Below are 25,757 nucleotides of genomic sequence, written 5' to 3'. Positions count from 1 at the left end.
ACTGTGCAAGGTCGACTTTTATCTCTAAGGAATTTATCCTCAAAGAATATAACATCCCTAGATTCTATCACCACATTGGTTGATAGATCCAAAAACCGGTCTGCAGCACTGTCTTCTGCACAACCTAGATATACACAAGTGTTTGTTCTAGTTCCCACCTTAGGTCTCCTAAGGTCTTGTATCCTAACATAAGCTATACAGCCCCAAACCTTAAGAGTGTCATATCTACAGTGATGATTATGCCATAGTTCATAAGGTGTAGAAGTCAGTTTTGAATGTAATAGTCTATTTAGAATGTGATTTGCAGTCAACACTGCTTCTCCCCAATAGCAAAAGGGCATGTCAGCTGTCAATAACATGGAGTTTAACATCTTTGTTAACGTCATGTTCTTTCTTTCAGCTATGCCATTTGATTAAGGTGAGTAAGGAGCAATAGTTTTAAGGATAATGCCTACAGGGGCACAGAATTCCTTGAACTCTGTCAATTTGTATTCTCCTCCCCTATCACTTCTAAATCTTTTAATTTTCAAGTTCAACTGATTTTCTACCCTATTCTTGAAAATTTTAAAATTTTCAAATGCTTCATCTTTAGATTTTAACAGGTATAAATGACAATATCTAGAAAAATCGTCTATAAATGTTATCAAATACTTCCGATCTCCTTTAGTTGTGTAACTTTTAAAGTCACAAATGTCAGAATGTATAAGTTCAAGAAGTTGAGTGCTCCTAGAAACTGGTCTGAACGATTTTCTAGTTATTTTGGTTTGAGCACACACTTCACATCTGTTAAATCTGATTGAAGTGTCTAATGGTAAATTATGAGTTTTAGCTAGTTTGAGCATTTTTCTATAGTTCACATGTCCTAACCTACAATGTAGTATTTTGGGATCAAGTGAATTATGGTTAACCTGATTTATTGTCTCATTAGCTAAACTCAACCTAAACATACCATTCAAATTATAAGCACATCCAAAATAAAAGAAGTTAACAGACAATGTTACTCTACCACTACTAAAAGTAATAGACATGCCAGCATCAAGTAAAATTCCAATGAAAATTAAATTCTTTTCAAAACCAAGAAAGATTTTAACATTTTTCAAAGTTAATATTTTACCTGATGATAGAACCAGGTTCGCTATCCCTTGTTGAGCCAATTCCACGACGTCTCCATTTGCAACAGTGACAGTCTCTGCTACTTGAACAACATCAGTGAGCATGTCCTTGCTATTGCAAACATGACAAGTCGCTCCAGAGTCTAACCACCAATCTGAAGATGTACTGGCCAACCTCTTACCCTTGCCAACCGTGGTAACAAAGTTAGTAGCCTCAGTCTTGTCCTCCAGCATGTAAACTTCCTTTTGTGGTGTGTCAGTGTTCCCTTTCTTAGGACCCCTACACTCAAATGCATAGTGACCCCATTTTCCACAGTTGCGGCACTTGCCCCTCTTTTTAAAATTAGTCTTTTTGACCTCCAACTGTTGGGGTTCTTTCTTAGGTGGCTTGGACTTCCTAGGATATTTCTTGGGTTGTGAAACCAGATTGGCAGATGCCTATTGTTGTTTCACCATCTCCAAGTTATTCCTGGCTCTGTTCTCATCTTTGATTCTAATGAACCATTTCAGATCATCCAGCCCCACTTGTATTTTCTTTCTGTGCATCTCAGTTTTAAAGGAATGCCAGGTAGAGGGTAACTTAAAGATAATTGCACCCACTAAGAATGCATCAACAACAGGGATGTTTTCTTGGTTCAATTTTGTTTTCAAGTTCTCAAAGTCTGTTACTTGTGGAAGTATCTCCTTATCTTCTTGAAACTTGAAGTCCATAAACTTGTCAACCAAGTGAGTTTTTGATAGGTCCTCCTCTTTTTTGAATTGGGGTTCTAGGTTTTTCCAAATCTCTGTTGCAGACTCATATTTACTATAGGTCTCTGCCAGCCTATCTGACAGACAGTTCAATAGGTAGTCTTTGCAAAAATCCTCATCACTTATCCATTGGGCTTCAATTAGGTCCGTACAATCAGAAAAAGTATTTACTACAGTGTAGAAAATATTGAGATACTTCAGTCCAAACTAAGTCCTCATTTTCCAAGAACTGAACTCAGAGCCACTAAAGCTTTCCAATTTGATCATCTCAATTAGAACAACATGTTTCTCCATTGTTAAGTGATTTGTTTGTATGCCCAAGTAAAAAATTTAAATAAAAATAAATACTTCAAGGAAAATTCACACCTGAGATGGAGAATCTTGAATTCAGACAGCGGAGGAAAGATAACGACGATGCAGCGGTGTAGACACTTGTAACGTACACGCTAATGCAGGCTGCTAGCGCGAATGTTGGCTGCTCGCAGATAATGGCCGAACCCAAAAATAAATTTCTGCCAAAAACTGCTTTTATCCTTTTCTCAAATAAAAAAAAAAAAGAAAAACCAATCGATGCTCTTTGAAGAAAGCTTTCTGGAAACCACTTCGGCTTTTGAAATTGAATCAAAAGCAAAGAATCCAAAAGCAAACGTCCTTCTCTGACAAGTTAATGTTTTTTTTTTTTTTTATAATCTATCAAATCAGCCTGACAAAAGCTAATAAATTGCTTTCTCTCACTTTGGTCTTCTTTGCAATCAAGAGTCTTTTGTCAAACGAATATCTCTGACACAAAAGACAAAAGGGGTTTGCTTACGAATAAACAAAATTTGGATGTTCTCTTTCACAGACACAGAAGCACGATAACCAAAGTGTGAAAGGCGCAAACATAATTTCGATTCAAGGAATCAACCGCGGTTTCCACTTTGCAATTAACACCTGACACGAAAGCTTCATGAATGATATGCCTACGCCAAAACCAATCAAAACCAGAATTGTAGAATCAAAAATCCAAAGCCGATCGCATAGGTCACCTTGCCGTGAATGATAAACGCCAATAAAATCAGAATTGCAAAACCAATCTCCAAAATCAGATTTGTGAATTTCGAAGCCGAACATGAATCCGAAAATCCAACAATCCAAAGCCGATCTTGATCGTAGAGAAATGAAAATAATAATGCTTTAAGATTGTTAGGGTTTAGGGTTTAAGCGTCAAGGTTGTTTAAAGCATTACACCTGAGTATCTAGTTTGGAATACCTGCATCGTCGCTCCAAACTAGTATATATAGGGAAACTAGGGTTTAGGTCAGATGGGCTAATTACTAGATTGCCCCTCACAACCTAGGCATTAACACAAGTAGGATTATATTAGAACATATGAAGGGATATTACATAAATACCCTTACATTTTGGAGCCGTTTAAGGTCTTTCTTGAAATTAAAGGCCTTATCCTTCCTTTCTAATATCAAAGGCAAAAGCTCTTTAGTAATGGCAACAAGGATGGTGATTCCATCCGCCATCTATTAGGGGTGTCAATGGGTCGGTTGGGGCCTCGCCTAAACCCGACCACGACCCTAGAGGCTTTAACCTAAACCCGACCGACCCAACCCTGGCGGGCCAAGAAATCCTCAACCCCGACCCGACCCGCCAGGGTTTTTCCTAACCGCCGGCCCGACCCGACCCGATAGGGTCTCAGGGCAGTTGGCCCCGATTGACCCTATCCCTCGAATCGACTTGACTTTAATTTATTTTTATTTTTTAAATGGTTGTTATGCCCGTAATTTTACTATGCCAAAGTTGATCGATTGTAAGATTTTAAAATTGTCTCCGCACTGCGATTGTCATATTCCACCTCTTGCAAGTAAAATATTTTAACTTAATTTAAAGCAAAAAATGAAAAGATTATAAACAAGTGCACTCAATGAATCTCGTATTCTCGTTAGCTTGAGATCTGAAATTTCTCTCCATTCTCGCTCCTTTCTAAGCTTAATTATGTACAAATGCAACAGGAAAGAAAAACCGTGAAAATCAAAAGATAGAAGATGGATTACAAGAAGAAAAATAAGAGCAAGCATTACAAGTCCTCGCAAATAAAATCAAACATGTTCATACCATCACACTAACCCGAAAGTCGGGTTCCTAAAAGCCACACAAAAATATTCAATAATCCAAAATAAATTTAAGAAAGAAAATTATCTAAGAAAAGACCTGGATTTGGTATGTATCCGTTTCCATCCATTAATTCAAAAGTTCAAGAGATCTCTGCTTTTACATCCTACACCTCCATGCCTTTGGCCTCGCCACAGTAGAGTCGTAAAAATTTATCTACAACAGCCCCATCTCCCCAACCCCTTCTCGATTCCAACAAGAATAACCTATTCTCCTTTTATTACCCCTGTGTAAGCCTATAACAAATGAACAAACAAACAAGCAAACAAAAACCCCGGACTTCCATAGCAAAACACTCCTCCCTTCGACTCTCATTCCCATCTAATTACTTGACCCCAAACCGGATAACCTCTTAAATTTTCACCTAAAATCACCACACCCATTTGACTTAAAAAAAAAAAACACCTGCTCGATTCCCACAAAACGCCCACCACGGCACCACCCCTTTTTTTCCTCTAAAACTTGATTAAACCCTTCTAGGGTTCAACCCAACGAAAAGAAAAAAAAAGGAGAAATAGCAAAGAGAAGAGAGCGAGGACAAAACCAAGAGAAAATACACAAGAAGAAGAACAATCGGACATACCTAATTGGTCCAAACTCGCCTTGCGTTCTCCTCCTCCCTTCTCCTCCAAAGTCCAAACGAGAACGATAGATGAAGCTAATCCAAAGATTCCGTATATCCGGACATCACAGAGGGTTCTTACAACTTCCCTTCCAGCCACCTTCAAGGCGCAGATGTTCAACTCCTTCAGTTCAACGATTCTTCCCTATTATTTTTCGATGTGGGGATAATTTGCGTAAATCGCACAATGGGAAGATGGAAGGCCGAAGGGAAAGAGAAGGGGGAAAGAGAAAAGAAAGAAAAGCGAAAGAGAAGGGGGAAAGAGAAGAGAAACAGAAGGGAAAGAGAACGGATTTAGCCATTTAGGCTGTTTCGTTTGAAGAAGATTTGGAGAAGATTGCAGAAACGGCGAAGGAACAGAGATGGGGTGAGTGAAATGTGATAGGGATTTGAGGGTTTTGAGTGTTTTTTTATTTTTTATTTCTTTAGTGTTAGGATAAAGAAAAAGTATAATATAAATAAATATAAATATCTATATAAGTATATATTGTATATATAAAAATATAAACATGCTTATAAACAATACAGGTCGGGTCGGGCGGGCCGGGCTTAATCCGAGGCTTAAACCCGATCCCGACCCGACCTCGCCAGGGTCAAGCAATTTTAAACTCTGACCCGCCCTTCGGGCTGAAAAATCAGGGTCGGGTCCGGGCAGGGCTCAGGGCGGGTTCGGGCCGAGCGGGCTTTATTGACACCCCTACCATCTATTGTTTCTCCCTTTCCCAGACTTCTCCCTCTCATGAATTTGAGTCCCTAACTCAAGAATTTCAAGTCAGTCGAGGAAGATTGACTCTCTGGCCGATTGATGGTAGGTCGTTCTTGTCTGCTGGCTAGTCTGTCTGGCTCTGGCATGCAGATGGGGTTTCCCACGACATTAATGTGAGAAGAAATCTGTTTTTTTACCACCAAAAAAAAAAAGAGTGAAGGAATCTGCAGTCAGCACACTGCAATAGTGAGGGTCCCTCAGATGCTAATACCATACATTCATATTGATATGGAGCAAAGTTCTCTATGGGGTGTGTGCACCTTCTCAAACACATGGTGGGGGTGAAATGACCGTACCACCCTTTATGAATGGTGGTATTGATCGCCCAGTTGACGCTGTCGCACTCTATCCCATTGACGCCCACATGATTACAGGAGCCACACTCTCCCACAGAGAACTCTTGCCCTAATGATATATAACAAGTTCAACACTTTTTGTAAGGATGTTGCCTTTTCTCACCTCTTTTTATTTTTGGATGAAGAGCTTGCTCTGTGTAACCATATACTAAGACTATCAAATTTTCCTTCCGTCGAACGTGTAAGGAGGAATAATAATGATTGTGCAAGAGATCGTAGCCTGATCACGTAACCCTTGCACCAGCATAGGGGCCAGTGGAGCACGCATAGGGGAATCAACATGGAAAAAGAATGCTGGTTACTGTTTTGAGAGACTTTATATGAGACTACAGTTACTCCATTTTACAGATACATGAATCTCATATAAAGTCTATACCACAGATACAGATTAGATACATGTGGTTACTGTTTTGAGTGATTAGCATGCAGTGGTTACTGTTTTGAGAGACTACAGTTACAGATTAGGCATTGTAGAACCTTTGACTTAAATTAGGGTGAGAGCTCTTGTGTTAGCCTTTTGTCACTCTCCACTTCCATGGTGGGTGACATCTATGTGATTCACACCAGTAAAGTATAGAAAACAAGTTAGGCAGACCAGCCACCATGAGAGGTTCTGTGCTTTTCATCCTTTTGACTTCGAAGAAATGATACGTGTGCACAGTACCACCACTAAGTACATCTGAAGAGAGGCTATAACAAGAAATGGTTTAAAAAGAGAAGCAACTCCATCTGATAAAAACCACAGCAACGAAGGTTTATAGACATGGCAGTCTCTGTGCTTCATCTTCTAGTTACTCTATTAGGGTTCTCTCACCTTCTCTCCTTGAATGCTGTCCCAGTAGCAAGTAAATGTCCCTTAAGCTTTCTCTTTTTTTTTTTTGTTGACTTCACACTTTCTCTTCTTTATTTCCTCTATAAGCATTTATTTTTTATTTTTGTGGTTACAGGGACTAGAAGTCTATTGTCCAATTCTCAAGTTCTTACAGAGTTGGAGACTAACTATCAGGTATTTAACAAATTTGGTGATCAGGGTATTTAGCAAAATCAATGCAATGAGGTTCTTGTGGAATTGTTAAGACCCACAAAATAAATTCGAATTGCTAGTCAGATTCAATTAATACATACTTATTTTTCAGGGAATCACAGAGGAAACCTGGGAAGAAGAACTCATCAATGGCAGGATGGATATGGAGAAACTGGATTATGTAGGATCAGGAGCCAATGACCGCCACACTCCACATCCACCATTAGGAGAAAAACTGAACTAGCTAGGAGTTGGTCTCCTTAGGAGTTTTCTGAACATGAATCGGCTCTTCTAATCGTACCCAAAGGTTTATTCAGTTAGAGGGGAGTGAAGTAGCTTTAGATATTATCAGAACAGAGAAAGACACTCTGTTTGCTACTAGAGTGGCTGTAGTAGTATCTAAAGGTCTAAAGTTTATTATTAGTTCAACAGGAATGTAGGGTGGGCTTGAATCTTTACATGTTCTGTTTTCTCAAAATAATTGTAAATTTCCTTTGAGAAGGCTAATAAAGTCTCATGGAATGAAGGATCGAATCATTTGTGTCCAAGTGAAATAAGTTTCCTGCTTGACTTGACAGAACAAATCTAAATGGATAAGAAAATTAATAAAAGGTTTATAAAATAACCAACTTCCATTAATCTCCCTCCCCAACTCCTAAGCTAGCATATGGGTTGATTGCCGAACTAGTACTGATCCTCTTCATCTATGTGGCGAGTAATTACTTTTCATGTATATATATATATATATCTCTTTCGGAAATGCAAATTTAGTTTTGAGCAAATCTATCTCTCTCCCCCCTCTGCAGCTGACGAAAAACAAATGGGACGGGGTAGAGGAGGGTGGGACGTTTTTACTCGATTTGCATGGTGGGTAGGAGTGGTCGTACAGGGTGAAGGTGAGGGTGAGGGTGGAGCGGGATCTGCAGGGTGGGTGGGATGGTCACGGGTTGCAACAGGGGGTGGAGTGTGGGTGCAGTCAAAGGAGGAGGGGGATGGTTCCCACAACTGCCGGAGAAAGAAGAAGAAGAAGAAGAAGAAGAAGAGGGAGAAGAAAGAACAAAAAAGTAAAAAAAAATATGGGAGAAAGAACCCCACCCGATCGTGCGAGACATGCCGCGCCCCTGTATCAGGACACAGGGACGTGCGAAATGATCGCTGCACCCCTGGTCATTTTGGGGTTCTCAGGGGCACATCGATGGTCATTTCACATGCCCTTGTATCAGGGCATAGGAGTGGCGTGCTCTACTCGACCGGGTGGCGTTCTCTTTCCCAAAAATTTGTGTTATGTTGAGCAAAGAAACAAAATTTGGAAATGAGGAGATGTAAAGTTAAGTGGTGAAAATGAGAGGTAATTTGGTCTTTTCAGAACAACAAGGGAGAAGGAGATATAAAAGTTCACTTTTTGGGGGAATCCGATGTGGAACTTCTGACACGGGAGTTTAAATGAATAAAAGGTAACTTTAGGGGAGTGATAGAAAATTTCCCTACTCACTTCATGTGATTTCATTATAGATGTGATTAATCCATAACTATGCACCATCAAATCCCTGGTTCAATGCTGGGACACAAGTGTTCGGTGTGTTAGATTGTGTGGCAACCCAAGAGAGAGTGAATTGGGTTTAGCACAATAATATGGTAAACCAAAAACTTTTTGGGAAATTTTCACGTACCAAAATGTATGCAAACACCTAAAAAATAAAAAATGAGAAGAGGAAAGATTCAAAAAATTCATCTTGGAGAGAGTTGCAATGCTCTTGATAACCCAAAGATTTCACATATAGGGAGTAGGGACAACGAGGCCAAGAGCTAGGTAGCAAATTATTTATTTATATTTGGTTCTATTCCATTTTTTTCCTCTTTCTTGTTTCGAGTTTAGGCTTGAAGATCTAGTTACAACGCTCTCAACGGACGTGTTCTTTAATGGGAAGCTTTGTTAGGGGTTAGGGTTTAAGCACAAGGTTGCTTAAAGCATTACACCCTAAGTATCTACTGTGGAATACCCAGACTGCTGCCTCCAGCTAGTTTTTATAGAAAAACTAGGGTTTAGGTCAGATGGACTAATTACTAGATTGCCCCTCTCAGCTTGAGCATTAATACAAGTAGGATTATAGTAGAACATATGAAGGGATATTACATAAATACCCTTACAAGCTTGTACTTTTGCATTTCACCATGGTTTATTCTGTTGTTGCTTCAGCTGTAATGGCAAAGAGGGTGGTGGGTGAGCCAGAGAGAGAGAGAGAGAGTTGCAATGGGTTGGGGAGAAAGGGAGTTGCAAGGGGCATGACAGAGAAATAAAAGTGGGAGAGAACAATTTGGATCGACCATTGTTGAGCTGTTCCGTAGGACCGTGCTACCAAAACACGGTGAGGTGTACAATGATCATCTTGTCCCCACTAGGGCAAGGCTCTCAGGCAGGGGTAAGGTGGTTATTGCACACCTAACTATGCCTGGGCAGCACGGTATTAAAATCCTCTGCAATACCAGCAGGGTAGCAGTGCATATCCGATGGCATAGTGGAGGCCATGTGTGCCATGTGTGCCACCTAGCCTCTGTTGTGCCGTCGGATGTGCAATGCCGGCCACCGGTACTACAAAGGATCCTAGTCCGAGCAGCTCGGCAGTAAAGGATCTGGATCCGAGGAGTGAGAGAGAGATTTGCTAGGGTGGGGAGAGAGAAAAAGATAGTTTAGGTCCCGTTTGGTAACACTCCGGTAACACTCCTAGAGAGTGCTTCTGGTGTTCTTTTGTTCTATAGGAGTGCATATAGAATGAAAACACATTTGGCATACATGATCCAATCTTGTGTTCTCCAAAATTGAATCGATTGGAAAAACATGAGAAGATCAAGAATTGAGAAATATCAAATTGAAGCTGCTTCCATTCGTCGGCACAAATTAAAGATGGGAAATTTACACATGCCACCCTTGAGGTTTGACGAAAGGATATTCCCCCCCCCCCCCCCCCAGTTTTGGAAAATTCTGCGTATCCCCAGCAAACGGTAACAAATAGGCCCATTCCGTCAGTTCATGACTAACACTATTAAAAATTAGACTTGAACTGACGGAATTGCCTTTCTAAGAAGAACCCAAAAAAAAAAACAAAAAAAATCTGCAACTCATCTTCCCCAAAGCAGCATCGTCAGAAGCTCTACCAGGAAGGCCGCCGGACTTCCGAGCTCCACCACCTTCTCCCATCGCCAACGCAAGTAGTCATCGATTTGGTATGATAAACGATGACGAGCTCACCGAATTCTTGGGGCAATCGACTCGAGTTCCTGCTCTCGTCTTGCCCGATTTCCTCTTCCCTCGACAAATCTCGATCCAAAGCTTGCCTTAGATCGACTTCCGATCATTGATGTCCATGGACGACGATAACTCCATCAATATCCTAAACTTTCAAGAATCTGTTGCTGCGGTCGGCTGTTTTCAGATCGTTAACCATGGAATCTCTCGAGATTCATTCCAATCGATTTTGGTTGCCGCCATTGAAATATTCCGGCTATCACCGGAGAACAAAGCGTTTGCTTCGAGATCGTCTGAAAAATTATTCGGATTCGAGGAATTCTCAGGCGATGAAGAGGTATCTGATGATGGAGATGCCAATGAAGATTTTTTTTTTTTTTTTTTTGGGGGATAATAAAAGTTTTTCACTAGTTTATTTATTTCTGTTCAATGTAATCTGAGTACTGGAGGCTAACCAGATAACTGAAGCTCAGATTACAGTCATACAGTTTAAATAAAGAGAAAGCTCAGATTACAGTCATACAGTTTAAATAAAGAGAGATCATAAAAATGATTAATGAGAATTAGTAAATACACATATTTTCTCTCCTCCAGCTTGCCCACGAGATGCGATAGTAAAATGGATTTCAACAAACTAATAACTTCAGATGATATCAAATCAAATTAAAAGCTTGCTAGAGCCACCAATTCAAAGATTGCTAGTTTGTCTCTTTCTTGGTACTCCCTAGCTCCAAATATGGTTGAACCAATTCTCACATTGGTACTGCCCATTTCAATCGCTTGCTCAAAGTCACCAGACATCCTCATTGATAACTCACTGTTTTCCTCTGCTATTCCAAGTGCTTTGCAAACCTCAAGCCTACAGTTTGACATTGTTTTGAAATTCTCTGGAGTTGATGTGTAATCCAGCATCCCTATTGTCATTAGTCCAGAAAACTCAAGGTTCGGGCATCCAAGCTTAATATGCTTAGCAAGTTCTACGCAACCTGATGGTTCAACTCCTGATTTTGATGCTTCTCCACTGGAATTTACTTGGACCATAACCTTAAGAGGCTTTCTTCCGATGTTTGCAACTCCCCGATCAAGATAATTTGCAATCTTCTCATCATCTACACTCTCAACCATGGCCAGATTTGGGACAGACGAGAGAAGCACTTTAACTTTGTTGCTCTGCAAGTGCCCAATGAAATGCCAATCGATATCATCAGGAAGCTGAGGTGCTTTTTCAACGATCTCTTGGACGTAGTTTTCGCCGAAGCAGCGATGACCAGCGTCGTGGACTTGGCGGATGACAGAAACAGGTTTGGTCTTGCTGACGGCAACCACCTTGATTTGATCGGCCTTGCGCCCTGATCTCTCGGCTGCTTGTTGGACTCGGTGGAACACCGAAAGCAGACTCGTCACCGCTGCACTATCCATGGCGGGAGCAGCCATGCCAGAGTTCTGCTCTTCCTCCTCTGTTCCTAGCTCTGTCTCTTTCTGGTTCGTCCCGCTCGATGCCAGTGAAGAATTCGTCTGGTGTAGAGACGATGGTTTGACGTCGGTAATGGAGGGAACATGGCCGAATGGATATTCAAATTTCAGGTAAAATCACACTCTCAAAGAATTAATAATTCCAAGTTACGTAATAATAAACATGAACTCGACTTCATTATATCTTCTTTAGGGTTATCATTTTTCCTTGTATTAATTTCTATTAACAACAAAACTTGTCTCAGCCAGAAAATGGAAACCCTCTCCAAGGAGATAGAGGAAGTGGCCATCAAAGTTCTACAAGTGCTCTGGGGAAGAAACCTCGAAAAATCAATCATGTTGAATCCATTTTGGGTAAGATGAGTTGCAGATTTTTTTTTTTTTTTTTAGGTTTTTTATAATTACCACCTCAAAATCTTTTGTATTTATGATTATCCCCCCCAAAACTTTGAAACAACTGTTACCTTCCTCTATTGTATACTAATAACCAACTGGCCCCATCGCTACAGACTCCTAACAGAAGAGGTTAATCGTGAGAGTGTGCCGTTGTCACAGATTTTTTAGGACCAAAATGCCTTTTTAAGATCATAATTGTAAAATACCCCCACTCCATCACTGTCCCTCCTCCTCTTTCTTCCATGGTGTCGGTTGCAGAGAAAACGGTGGAGACTAGGGGAAGATTGTACAGTGATAGAAAATCATAAAAATAAAATAAACTAAAGGAGAACAAAATTCATCAGGGGGAAAATGCAAAAACTCGTGAAACCAAAATAACAACTCCTGAAATCATTCCCAGCGAAGCCCATTCGAGTTCATTCTGGAATGCAAAAAACTCAACCCATTTGCAGGCTTCATGGTCTTTTTGATTCAGTAAGTCAGAAAGTTTATAGTGGCTTAGAGCCATACTGGAATGCCATTGTTGAAGCCCTGTTTCGTTATTATTTGAAATTGGGGAGAATGGATTATACAGATCTTTTTTCCCCTCCCTCTTTTTATGTGTGTGAAGGAGGCCATGGCTCGTGCTTGCAATATCGACCTCAGGGATGATTGAAGCGGGCAATGGGAAAGAAGACACCTTGCGCTTCAAATACTGAACCACGAGCTCTTCGTCAGTTGGATGGAATCTGAAACCTGGAGGTAGTTTAACTACTCCGTTCTTAACAAAATTAAGTTTCTCCATGTTGATAGATAAAACCAAATACTCTCTAAATTAAAGATTGCAGACTCACTCACCCACCCTAGAGAACTGGACCTCTCAATTCAGCTCAGTTTGGGCGGTGGAGTCAGTTGATTTCTTACAATCTTAACATAATCAGATTCAGAGAAACACAGAAGCAGAGAGACACACAGAGAGAACAATAAAAAATGATAAGCACAAGAAGATGGGGAAAAGGGGAGATACAGAGAGTGAGAGAAAGAAAGGAGAGGTTGGGTTTAGAAGGAAAAGGGTTGATTCTTTATAGTAATGGCGTTGGAGGGGTGGAGAATGGAATAGGACGACGACGACCTATTTGGCGTAAACGAGACTCAAAACCTTCATTTTGACGCCTCTTAATAATCCGAATCCATGCTTTTAGGTTCAGATCGTTTGCTTTCCTCAGATTCTTCAAAACCCACTTCGTCTCTCACATCACCACAACCCAAATCGTTTTTCCTAGAAACCGATTGTTCACTGCTCCAATCCGACCAAAACTTCCCCGAATTCTTATGCGCGCGAGAGAGAAAGAAATCCATGAAAGTTGGCTTGTGAGCTGCCATGGATTCTTCGCTGATGTCCATTTTTGCCTTTTTCCTGCTTCACAGAGAGAGAGAAAGAAACCCACAGAGACAGCAGAGAGACGACGAGCCGAGAAGAAGGGCTGGAGGGGGTGGCGGTGGTGGTGATGGTGGTGGCGGCGGCGGAAGAAACAACAGAAGGAGGAGAAGGAGAAGGAGAAGAAGAAGGGGAGAAAAAAGGAATAAAAAAAAAGTATTGGATGAATTCTGATGAATTTTGTTCTCCTTTAGTATATTTTATTTTTATGATCTTCTATCACTGTACAATCTTCCCCTAGTCTACACCGTTTTCTCTTCAACCGACGCCATGGAAGAAGGAGGAGAAGAAGGAGGAGGAGAAGGGACGGTAATGGGGTGGGGGTATTTTACATTTATCACCCAAAAGGGCATTTTGGTTTTAAATAATCCGTGACAATGGCACATTCTCATGACTAACCTCTTTCGTTACGGGTTTGTAATATTGGGGGTCAGTTGGTTATTAGTATGCAACAGGAGAGGGTAACAGTTGTTTCAAAATGTTTTGGGTGATAATCATAAATACAAAAGATTTTGGGATGATAATTATAAAATATCTTTTTTTTTTATCCGGTTATTGCAATTCCATCAATTCAAGTCTAATTTTTGACAATGTTAGTCATGAACGGACGGAATGAGTTTATTTGTTACCGTTTGCAAACCTCAGGAGTACACGAAGAATTTTTCAAACCTAGAGGTGAAAATATCTTTTTGTCAAACCTCAGGGGTGGTATATGTAAATTTCCCATTAAAGATCAAAATGTTAAATACCTAAAACTACTCCCGATAAAATAGTCTTCAGTGAAAAGGGGCTCGTCTCTCACGCCATTCTCCTCCACGAGCTACGCACAACCCATCAGCTCTTTTCTATAGTTGGTATAGCTGGACCCACTCTGCAACAACGAAGGTGATTCTCTCTCGCAAAACCTGCCGCCAGACCCTGCTCTCGCAAACGCAAAACCCAAAACCGTTCTCTCTCACGCAAGTCCCTTCTCTCACGCCTGAAATCCTCTAAGTGTAACTCCATTGCAAGAGAGGCGAATCCTCTGAAGCTCGACTCCCTTTTCCAACATTCGCACACACTGCTGAACTTGTCTCCCTCTGCAACTCCATCGATTCCTCCACAAGGTAGCTTCGATCCCCTTATTTTGAAGAAAAAAACTCCCTAGTTCAAAATCTGTTGTAGGTTTTATCCACCAGTAACCACGTTTTGTTTAATTCTTAATTCTACGATTTTTTCCCATGTTTTAGTTCATGATATCAAAGGAGGTTGCGGAAGAGATCATTAACCATTTTTGCAGATAACATAATTTGGTGCATTGATTACGATGGGTGTTTTGGGTTTATCATCCCTGTGTCCTATTTTTGCATTTGAAAATATTAATAAACCCTTACTGAGCCCTATTATGTGGCTTTATATACCTCTCGCACTCATAGCTCTACGATAATACTACTTAAGAACGATCTCTTGCTTCTCTTTGTTTTTTTCCTTCTTTTTTATATTTCCTTTTATAGTTTAGGGATATTAATTTTGTGATATCTCGGTAATCGACTTGGCCGGGTAGGAGATCCACTTGGATCGGCTGGCCAGCAAGTGAATTGATTTTCCGAGTTCTCACTGTTACAAACTCCAAAACCCTTACCCCTCAGGCTAAGATCAGAAATTAAGACTCTCTCTGGTACTCATATATTGGAAATATTTCAGAGGTGAATCAGTAAGGTGGAGCATAAGTAAAGGGTGAGCACTAAGACTTTTGGGCGGCGACTGCTAATTACTATCTCTGCCAATGGGTACAAGTGCACCTTCCCCTCTTCTCTTATGTTTGTGTTTTTATTGTCCTTTTTATTTCTGGACAATATTTTGCCCGATGGGTTTCTTCTCATATTTCCATTGTTTTGTGCTTTCAGATAAAAAGTCTGTTCGAGAAGCGAAAGCCCGGAAAAGTGATCGGATTAAATTAAAGAGGAGGAAGGTGGATGATAATGAAAATCTCGTCATATCACCTGCCCATAATCAGATACGTTGTGAAGATGAACAAGAAGTAAAGTTCATAAAAAGTACATTTACTTTCCTCATTTACATCTTTCTTTAAGCAATTAACCTAAATATCTTTTAAGTGATTTTACAACTTAAACAGCTTGATACCTCTACTTACCTTGTTTATTCATACTGTTTTATACTGGAGGCATCTGGGAATATTTTCGCTGTATGAACTTGTGAATAAAAAAATAAACTCAGCTCATCCCGACTACTTGGCATCAGCTACCTAACTCATTTCCAGCTTTCTGTTTGTCTCTTCATTATCATGTGTACACTCGTTGGTCTTTGTTCCACATATCCATTCCCATCGATGGCTGTTGCTCATCATTTCAACCATTGGGACCACTCCTAAGTTGGCCTATTGGTGCATCGATTTTTAATTCTGCCATTAATAGAATAGAGTGGTGAAGCATGATTTATGTAGCTGCCACTTTTTGTTGGATAGTGCTTATTGAATTGATTGTCCTTAGTATCTTAATCATTCATCCATCTCGACATTCTTATGCATTTCAAAGGGTTAAAATCCAACAACTGATATACTTTGCTTACTTTTTCATTTAAATGACTGGTCTGAAAGTTTGATATGTTTAAAGCTGTTTCCTTCTTTTTTATTTCATATAATGAAGAAATAATTTAGATGGTAGATCAAATCAGATTGTAATACTAAGGTTCACTATAGGGTTCTTCTGAAATTTTCATGAAAACAGAGGTAGTTCTTATCAGGTGTTTTTTTTTTTTTTTTGTTTCCAGGTGATGAGCCAAATACAGTAGAAAGAAAGAAGACAAAGGACAAATTGGCGAAGAAGAAGAGAAAAAAGGAGAAGGGAAGTAAAGCTACTGCTGGCAAAAGTTATGAAAATGAGAACAACTCTGCAAATCCAAAATGTGTGTTATTATGGCTTGTACAGTAGGACGTTCTTTTCCATCTTCATGCACCCCAAATTCTTTGTTTAATTCAATCATGTGTTTAATTCTTTTTGGTTTGAAAGATAAACCGAATGCATAATTTCAGTGCAAACTTGGTTATAAATATATGAAAGTGCACATAATTGTACTCTTGTCCCGATACAGTATATTGTATTTTCATGTATTTATGCACATTAAAAATAAATTTTGTGTGTATTTATTATTAAATTTTATCATCTTACACCATTGACCAGTCTCATGTATTGGTCTGTTTGCCCCAATGGACGGCATTCTAGGTAAACTGTTGGATCATCCTGATTACTGTATTGTAGCATTGTCACATTTTTTGTTTATTATTATTTTTTAATTTGAATCTACTTATTCCAAACCCTACTATTTTACGATAAGTCTGGACTTGGTAAAATGTCTTTTTTTTTTTTTTTAAAGGTACTCTGTGAGTCTCTGGTCATTTGAATGCATTAGTTTTGATGTTTCTTTTTCTAGTTCTTCCTGAGCTTGAATCTTGGATTCTAATTAATTGCAACATCTAGATACCAATGGAATTGCATGCTAATATCAGAAAAATATGTTACTGCTGCTGTCAAATTCCAAAATAATCTTAATTGTGGGAAATATTAAGTTGTGACCCAATCTTTTTGTATCTCCTTCTGTGATGCAGATAAATTGGCAAAAAATGGGCTTATTTTAAGCCTTGGGTTGGGTTCTATACATGTTGGGTCTTTGGTCCAATGAGTTTTCCTAAATTATGTGGATGAAGTAGGAATATGGGACTTACTTTATTAGGTTAGTTTGAGTGTTTTATTTTATTAAGTTATTGTTATTTCCTTGTTGGTTAAGGATTGGATAGTCTTATATTAATAAAACTCCTATTCCTACAATTGATAGAGTTTTAATTTTGTTATTTCCTTTTTAGTATGTTGTTACCTTTGTTTAATACACCCTTCAGCCAACTGTTTACCCTGTTCTGAATTCTGGTTGCTTAGATGCTTTATTTTTCCTATTCTGAACCTACAACTCTGTTTTGAGATTTCCTAATCTCAGTAGGAATATTTTATGGGACAGAATCCAATCGTTGGATTGCTTTGAGGTTTCAGTATTCTATTCTATCCTATAGAACTAATATTTGATCAGAATCTTAATTATATGAGCCTTTGACTCTGTTGTTTTCTTTGATTCGGGTTCCTTTTTTCCTGCGATTCTGGGAATTTCTGTTGGTTTCTAAATCCTGATGTCTTAGGTGACTTAGAACCACATCAATTGACATCAGCACTGTGGCCAGCAGTGAGCCAAGGAACCCTGACATGGCTAGTATAGCAAATCAGTTGGCTGAAATGGTTAGGCAATTATCGGAACCTGTTGAGATGTCTAAGCAATTGGTTAATATACTTGATGCTCTAGCTCAGTGAAGAGGGGGTAAAAATAAATCATAAGATGTTTAATGATCAAACTGTTGAGATTTGTTATTATAGGGGCAAAACAGTCTTTGGATTTATGTTTATTTCTGTCCTTAGTAGGGTCGATTATGTAATGACATACTTGTCCTTTTGTATTTTTTACCTTCTATTATATTTATATAAGGGAGCAGACCTGCGGCAGATATACTAATTCTGTCCGCAGGTTCTCTCCTCTATTGGGACTTGCGGAAACTCGTCTCTTCCCTTCTTCTTTCTTCTCTTCTTCTCTTCCTCTTTCTCTCCATGATCTGATCTGATTATAAGTTTCTGGTTTACTAACATGGTACCACTTTTAGTCAGATCAGATTCCCCCCCCCTATGATTCTCTGCTGATCTCTTTCTTGCGATTCCCTCTTGTGGTGTGCAGCCACCTATAGCTGTACTTCTTATGGCTTAAAACCACTCCTCTCTGGATATTAATGGAGTGATTTCTGCTACTTTATACCTACTGTTTATGGCGTATTGGAGTGCTACATCCCTGGTTTTTGAAGATTGTTAAATCGATGTCAGGATAGAAAAACCCTGACAAATCAAATTTTTTTTTTTGGAGGCTTGTTTTTGGAGTTCTTCGATTCAGCTCTTCTTCGCTATAATGAATACAAGCTGAGCTCGAATTTGCATCGCCAAAGGAAGATGGAAGAACACTGGTCAACGAAAAGGAGCCTGAGGTCGAGGAAGAAACTGAAGAGATTACGGTGACCTGCAATGATAAAGAGGCAGTGCTTGATGATTCGAAGACGGAAGACGTACAGATAGAGGATTCTAATGTGAAGATCTACGTCACAGAGCTCAAAGAAGATACAGTCAAAATAACAGTGGAAGAAGAGGTCGTGAATAAAGGCCAACTTCCAGAGTGATGTCACGTAGCAATGACAATTCCTAATGCTGTTCTTATTGCCAGGGAGTTTGGTGAATTTGTGATTCCATCTCCCTTCTTTGATGAGAAGGCTCCCAAGGTTGAAGATTACATTCCTAATATCTGTGAGCTGCCAGAGTTTTATTATGGGCTGAAGTTAGATGTACACGTGAATTTGATTCCATGATCCTACAAAACTCGTGGATGAGTTTTTTTTTTCAAGAGGGGAGAATTGATGCAGATAAATCAGCAAAAATGGGCTTATTTGGTTGGGTTCTATACATGTTGTGCTTTTGGTCCAATGCATTTCTTTGTAATAGGCTTCGTTAATGGGCCTAAATTTTGAGTAGGGGGTAGGAATACGGGACTTACTTTATTAGGTTAGTTTGAGTTTTTTTATTTTTTATTTTATTAAGTTATTGTCATTTCCTTGTTAGTTAAGGATTGATTAAGTCTTATATGAATAAAATTCCTATTCCTACATTGGGTAGAGTTTTAATCATGTTGGACACTTACCCTATCTAGTTAGTTAAGAAGATAGAGTGTTTTCCTATTTTCAAGTACCCTTTCCTTTCCTTTTGTAACTTTTACATTTTAGTTGCTGAAACTCAGGTTGGTACACTTTTTTTTTTTTTTTTTCAGATTTTGATTTACTTGTTTGACTACTCATAATTGGCTCGATTGGTTATTGATTGTTCATATTAATCTTTCGTTAGTACACCAGCAATTTCAGCATATTCTGGCCATCGATTGTTCTTGTTCTTGAGTTTTCTTGCTCAAGTGAAACTCTTCAAGATCTCCCAATTCCACCATTAGAATTTGCTGAGATTTTAGTATGTTGTTACCTTTGTTTAAGACACCCATCGACCAACTTTTTACCCTGTTCTGAATTCTGGTCGCTTAGATACTTTATTTCTCCTATTCTGAACCTATAACTCTGTTTGGAGATTTCCTAATCCCAGTAGGAATCTTTATATCATAGCATCCAACCATTGGATTGCTTTGAGATTTCAGTATTCAGCCTATATGTTAAAGATTGCAGCGTTAGGGGGTGTTTGTAGTTAACCATGATAAGGGGAGCGTCCCTATCATGGTATATCTTAGTGGTAGATTTTAGTACTTGTGTTTTATGTTATTTGTGTTTCTTTCCTAGTTAGACTAAGGCTAAGACTTCTACTGCAAAGTTAGTCCTTGCTGTTTTGTATTTGGATATATATATATAAAACAGTCCCTTCTCTTCCTCTCCCTCACTTTCTCTCTCTCTTCCTCTTGCAGGTACTGGTTACAGGTTCTGGGTTTGTTACACTATAAAACTAATTTTTTATCAGAATTTCAATAATATCTGAGCCTTTGATCCTGTGTTATTGAGTTTTCTTTGAATCTGGTTCCTATTTTCCTGCGATTCTGGAAATTTCTGTTGGTTTCTAAACCCTAATGTCTCTGGATACCTGGATTGTTTTAAGAACAGTTGAGCATTTAGAATGAATGCTCCTCTTGAGTTGTTTTCTCTGTTTCTTTAATTATCATCTCGCTTTTCTTAACCAGGAGACTAGTAGGAATGAGTAAAAGATTTATGTGGAAGTTTCTCTTTTCCTTTATTGTTCAACATTGTGGAAGCTAATTGTGTTATCACGTTTTTTTTTTTTCCAGGCATTGGGGAGATGGACTCTAGTTATGCAGCAGATTTGTGTCAAACTGAAACACAAAACAAGATAGGGAACAATACAACAGCACCTGAGGAAGCTGATATTGGAATTAATAGCAAAACTTGTAAGCCTGCTGACTTCTGTTTTAACCACCTTGAGGGTTGCAACTGAATATCTTGTTTGGTGTTGTTCTTAGCTAATAGATCCAAGAAAGCTGCAAAAGATAAAAAGAAGGATCGACTTTCATCTAAGATGAGTAGTAAGTTAAAGAGAAAGGCAGATACAGTTCACCAAGATGGAGTTTATTACATCTCTTCAGAGGATGAGGACTGCTCAAAAGGAATGAAAAGTATGAACGTAACTCTTTATGTCTCCTTATATTTTTTTGCTTCCCCAGGGACGAGGGCTAGAGGCGTTTATAGCCTATTAACAATATGCCCTAAAATAAAAGAAATTTATACTTATCTAAGTGCACAGACCATTTAAATACACCACTATGCTCAAGGAGAATGAGTTGGTGATAATACTCATCCTCATTGTTGTCTGGAGAATGCTTACCTGGATATAGTTTCATTTTTCCCATTTTTGTTAATTAATTTCCATGGAAGCTTGAAATGTATCACTATATATCACTTGGGACCATTTTATGATTGGGTACTTATTGATGCTTTTCAGCTCGCCTTCCCTTCTTAAAAATTTAATTAGAAGTATAAGGTGAAATATCACTTCCTCAGTTGGAATGCTTACTGAACCTCATACCACCAAATGACTCATGCTCTTCTCCCTTTGTTTAAAATAAAATTGAGAAAAAAAAAATTCTGTCGCAATTATCTATATAATTATGCTTATTCGAGGATTAATCAACTCTCTTCGAGTAAAAACTCTTTTTCTTATGAATTCCAAAAAAGGAACCCACAGAAGAAGAAGATAGTCAATGTATACTAACCTGAAGTTTCACATAATAGCCTATATCATATAAAAGGTCACTGATCTAGTGTTTAATTACACAGTATTTACAAAATAGAAAAGAAACATTTAACTTATAAAATTGATCTGCCAGTTACATTGCTTGCCATGCTTATCTGAGAAGCTTCTTTGACTGCAGAGTGGATAATGGAATACCATCAAAGTAGACCAGGATTGAAGATACTGCAGCAAAGAATTGATGAGTTCACAATTGCCCATGAGGCACAGGAGGAACAGGTATATTTCTTCTTTCATTCATGTGGGGTTTCTGTACGACTTGCAACTTAAGTGATGTATCTGGGCAAGATTATGTTCACGTGCAAAATTTATTATCTATGGCTCATTTGCACGTGTTCTGGTGTTCTTTGTTTGTTTTCATATACATGCAAATTGTTCCTTTTTATGTATATAAGGATTTGTGTGTGTGTGTGTGTCATCTTCTAGTCATAAGATGACATATGTGTGAACCTGTCATGTGTTCCTTGGACATGGTTGTTTTTTCTGCTTTTATATTTTTTTATCATATTCATAATTCCATACATTTATAGGTATAAAATCCTAACAATTTATATACTCTTACCCCTTGTATTTTGCATGCAGTTCATAAATTTTTAAACCAACTCATAACAGTGCCCTCACTTTTGTTTTCATCTAATTTATTGTGAAACACACAGGCAAGAAAAGAGAGAGAAGGTCAAGCTGCAGAAGGAGGGTGGACTGTTGTGGTACATCATAAAGGTAGGAAAAAAACAACAGATTCTGAAAGTGGGATTACTGTGGGCTCTGTTGCCCAGGCTGCTGTGGTCGATAAAATGAGCAAAAAGAAAAGCAAAGACGTTGGGATAGACTTCTACAGATTTCAGAGAAGAGAAGCTCAGAGAAATGGTACAGTGTAAACTATCATCAATTGATTTATTTTCAACTTCTTCAATGTGAACTGGCATCTCTTTGTGCTAAAGTAGATACTGAGAGAAAAATTGACAACTGGATAAATTTGGAAATCATCTTGGTTTTGACTTAGTTGAAGAATTTTGCCCTCGATTTCTGATTGGTCTACTTGTCTTCATGGGTTTCATTTAACTATCTAATGGTTCCATGTCTTTTTATTTATTTTTATTAGCTTGAATCAACCCTTTTGGCATGGATCCTGAAAATTCATTATTTTTATCATGTGGAATTCAATGGTAGAACAGGATTCATGTAGTTGACTCCATTTATGGTTGGGATAAGACATGGTAAGTTGAGTAGAGTTGTAAATCTTCACTAAGTCATAGATTGTCTTGAATCCAACAAATTCTAGAAGAAAGGTTTGGCGCAAGCTTGTTGCCTCTTAGGGAAGAACTTTGACACAATTGGAGATCTTAATAGATTTATTAGGGGATCCAAATTCCTCTATTATTGTCTAGGAGCTTAAATAGATTCTTGAATGACCGTAAAATCTCTGATACTCTCCATCATATTTTAGTCGTACTTCCACATTTTGTGGTTGTCAGCTCAATTGCTTATTGACAGTTGTGTCAATTGTAATCTAAATTCTAAAAGCACCATACTGTAGAGCAGAAGGTTTGATGCATGTAGAGTTAGTTGCAGGTATGTGCTATGGCAACTAAAATGGGATATTGTAGTAGGTCTGGCAGATGGCTAGAAACCATAGTTCAAAAACTCGTCTCAACTTGGTGTCGAGACAACTGAAATCTCGAGATCTCAGCGAGACAGTATTTTTTTTTTTGGTTTTGGTTTGATGTTTCGGTGGGCAAATGGTCATAGTTGGCTCCGAAATTTTAGGGGAAGCTTGTTTTAGGCTTAATAAGCATAATTTAATCTTCAAATTGTAAAAAAAAAAACTCCCAATTTGGTGTTTTGGATTAGCACCCTTGGTTGGCAGTAAACGTTGAACCCATGTATAATATTGCCTATTCCACACTTTGTTTAAGTGCTATGAGACATAATTGGCAAGTAAAACAAGTAAATTATGCAATAGTGGATGAAGACACATAATATTGAATAATTATTTAAGAAACAGGTAAAGACTTAAAGTAGAAACTACAAAGTATAGTGAACAATGCATATTACATAAACACCCAACCCAAGTTCATTGAACAATCCTAGTCAAGATTTCATAAAACTTGACTGAAATCTCAGAAAACTCAGAAAACTTAATCAGTCAATGCAGGTTTGATATTCCGTATGCAGTTTCATCTCAACCAGTTCGAGATTTTCGAGATCTCAACGAGTTTTTGAACTATGCTAGAAACATTTGCAATGAAGAATTTCTCAAGGTGATATCGTACTCCTGGTCTTGATAGTCTCTTGCAGGCATTTGGGATGTGGTTGCAGCTCATGGCCATGGACTTGGAAGTATTCATAGTAGAAAAAAGTGATGGCCCAAGACCAAAGCCTATTCGCTCGGATGTCTTGTCACAGGGATGATGAAATTATTGCGAGACTAGTGAGTCCATTTGAAAGTTGGCTGCCTCCTGCAATAGTGGGGTTACCTGTTAACATGCAATGGACACTGATTCTTTAGCTACAGTATTCATGTAAAAGTTTGTTTCTGGACAACCGAAGACGGCCCTAGTTAAATTTTTTTTGGACATGCAACCAAGATTACATTGCAAAAAGACAACAATTGGATAAATCTCCTTGTATGTGTGTTTTAATTCTTGCTTTTAGCTATTTTCAATGTTCATGCGCTTATGTAATTATTTATAGTTTTATAATTTCATTAATTTAGCTAGCATATTGTGTTTAATGTTACATAATCATAGTTGTCAAGGCGACGCCTTGGCGTCCAGGCGCCTTTCTCTCACCTTGAATTCTGGTGTCGCCTTGGTCGCCTAGACTATGCCTTGTCGCCTTTTTGGTGTCGCCTAGGTTTTAAACCTCCTCGCTCACCTTGGTTCGCCTAGGCGCCTTAACAATTATGGTTACATATTGCATGAGGTGAAGCTGTTTATTCCCTTACTGCATTTTCTCTCTCTTGGTATTCTAACAGTTTTAGTTAATTCCCTCATTTCAACATATGTAGTCCTGTAAAGCCGTGTATCTGCTTCTCATATTTAAATATCTGTGGATGTCATTTTTTCTGATATATATGTATACTAAATACAGAACTCCTTCCTTGTGCAGAGATTATGATGTTGCAGAGCAAATTTGAGCAGGACAGAAAGCGGATACAACAGTTGAGAGCTGCAAGGAAGTTCCGGCCCTACTGAATCATGCACACCCATCACTGAGGATGTTGCATCAGAAGTACCCCATTTGGATGTTCAATGTTACATTGTGAAAGCCGAAGAGAATTTTTCCTACCGAAAGGGTGAGGTGTTGAAAAGAATGCAATGAAATGACTCTGAATTACTTGAATTTCAGAGAGAATTTGTTATTTTTTGCATATTTAAGGTGAGTATGCTACCCATTTCCCCCAAATTGGTTGATACAAACTTCAAATTTCTTAGTGCTGATTTGATCTTCTATATGCTGCTCCCTTGGCATTTATTTCAATGAGAACTTCCTTCAAATGAAAAGGTGTGTTTTTTCATGCTTGTTTCGTGTTGTGAACTAATATGTTCTGTTATCCTGCCCATGTTTTATGTACCAAAGGAGAAGGGGAGGGGCAGGGGAATTTTCACTTATTTTACATGAATATGTATGTGATGGCGAAAGGGATTCTGGTCTCTTTTTTTTTTTGGTGGGGGGGGGGGGGGATTGTTATTAAGAGAAAAGGAGTAGAAAAAGGCGAAAACCGAATCTGTGCCCATAGGTCCACAGCAGAACTATTAGGCATAAACCTAAACAGGAAAACATAGCAAAGCCATGTGCAGACTAGGTTACAATAAGTATCAAATATTTGTCCAAAATAACTAGCTGAAACTCCACAAAAAAAAAAGGGGGAAAAAGTCTCTCTGAACCTGAGGCGTTTTCGATTCCATCTCACACAGGGTTTTTTTTATTATATTTTCTCTCTTGCAAAAATAAATAAAATATTACACTGTATGATGGCGTAGGAAATGCCTTAATTTCAGAGACCCCTTCCCTGAAAATAAAATAATAGAAAATAAAACCTTTGACATTAGCACCAACAAGCAATAATCCCTAAGATCATTGAGAACATTGACTTGCTCTTCAAACATTCTGGAATTGCATTCCATCTAAAAGTCCATGCTATATAATGAAGCAGCAACCTGAGTTATGCTTACTTGCGTTGGTAAGATTTAAATGCCCTGCTGACTTTTCAGTATTTTGCTTCCAGCCTTGTTGTTTCATGTGGGTGGGGGGAGGGGGAGGGGGAGGGGGTTGGGGGGTGAACTTCTTAGGCCAAAGGAGGTTTGTGCACGGCCTTGACCATGCATGGTCGCGCACAAAACGTTGGATGGGCATCGAGGACAATAGGGGAGTCGAAATGACCAACCACCCCCCCTCCCCCAAGTAACCTTTTTTTTTTTGTTTTTTGTGTTTTTTTTTGTATGATCATATGAAAACTCAAGACACTAAATTGTAATAATCCCTAAGATCATTGAGAACCTTTGCCATTAGCACCAACAAGCAATAATCCCTAAGATCATTGAG

At 38.7% G+C, this 25,757-nt stretch overlaps 2 protein-coding genes and 1 long non-coding RNA gene across 3 annotated transcripts; 2 read left to right on the top strand and 1 right to left on the bottom strand.

Annotated features, from left to right (window-relative positions):
• Positions 1 to 1,847: 1,847 nt before the first annotated feature.
• On the top strand, positions 1,848 to 24,589 carry LOC122640093 (ribosomal RNA-processing protein 7 homolog A). Its single transcript, XM_043833219.1, has 7 exons — positions 1,848 to 1,853; positions 16,093 to 16,227; positions 20,230 to 20,349; positions 20,422 to 20,574; positions 21,331 to 21,428; positions 21,866 to 22,076; positions 24,321 to 24,589. Exons 3-7 carry the CDS (start codon positions 20,241 to 20,243, stop codon positions 24,404 to 24,406), a joined length of 657 nt encoding a protein of 218 aa, XP_043689154.1. The 5' UTR covers positions 1,848 to 1,853; positions 16,093 to 16,227; positions 20,230 to 20,240; the 3' UTR covers positions 24,407 to 24,589.
• LOC122640094 (pyridoxal phosphate homeostasis protein-like) lies at positions 10,683 to 11,541 on the bottom strand. Its single transcript, XM_043833221.1, has one exon. It carries the CDS (start codon positions 11,469 to 11,471, stop codon positions 10,701 to 10,703), a length of 771 nt encoding a protein of 256 aa, XP_043689156.1. The 5' UTR covers positions 11,472 to 11,541; the 3' UTR covers positions 10,683 to 10,700.
• On the top strand, positions 14,829 to 15,354 carry LOC122640095. Its single transcript, XR_006329623.1, has 2 exons — positions 14,829 to 15,092; positions 15,210 to 15,354. It is a non-coding gene; the product is annotated as an uncharacterized LOC122640095 (long non-coding RNA).
• Positions 24,590 to 25,757: the final 1,168 nt, after the last annotated feature.

This window comes from Telopea speciosissima, chromosome 9, assembly GCF_018873765.1.
Source record: "Telopea speciosissima isolate NSW1024214 ecotype Mountain lineage chromosome 9, Tspe_v1, whole genome shotgun sequence".
In the NCBI taxonomy this organism is placed as follows: Eukaryota; Viridiplantae; Streptophyta; class Magnoliopsida; order Proteales; family Proteaceae; genus Telopea; species Telopea speciosissima.
The sequence above is the reverse complement of the archived record's forward strand: the minus strand, read 5'-3'. Positions and strand labels throughout refer to the sequence as shown.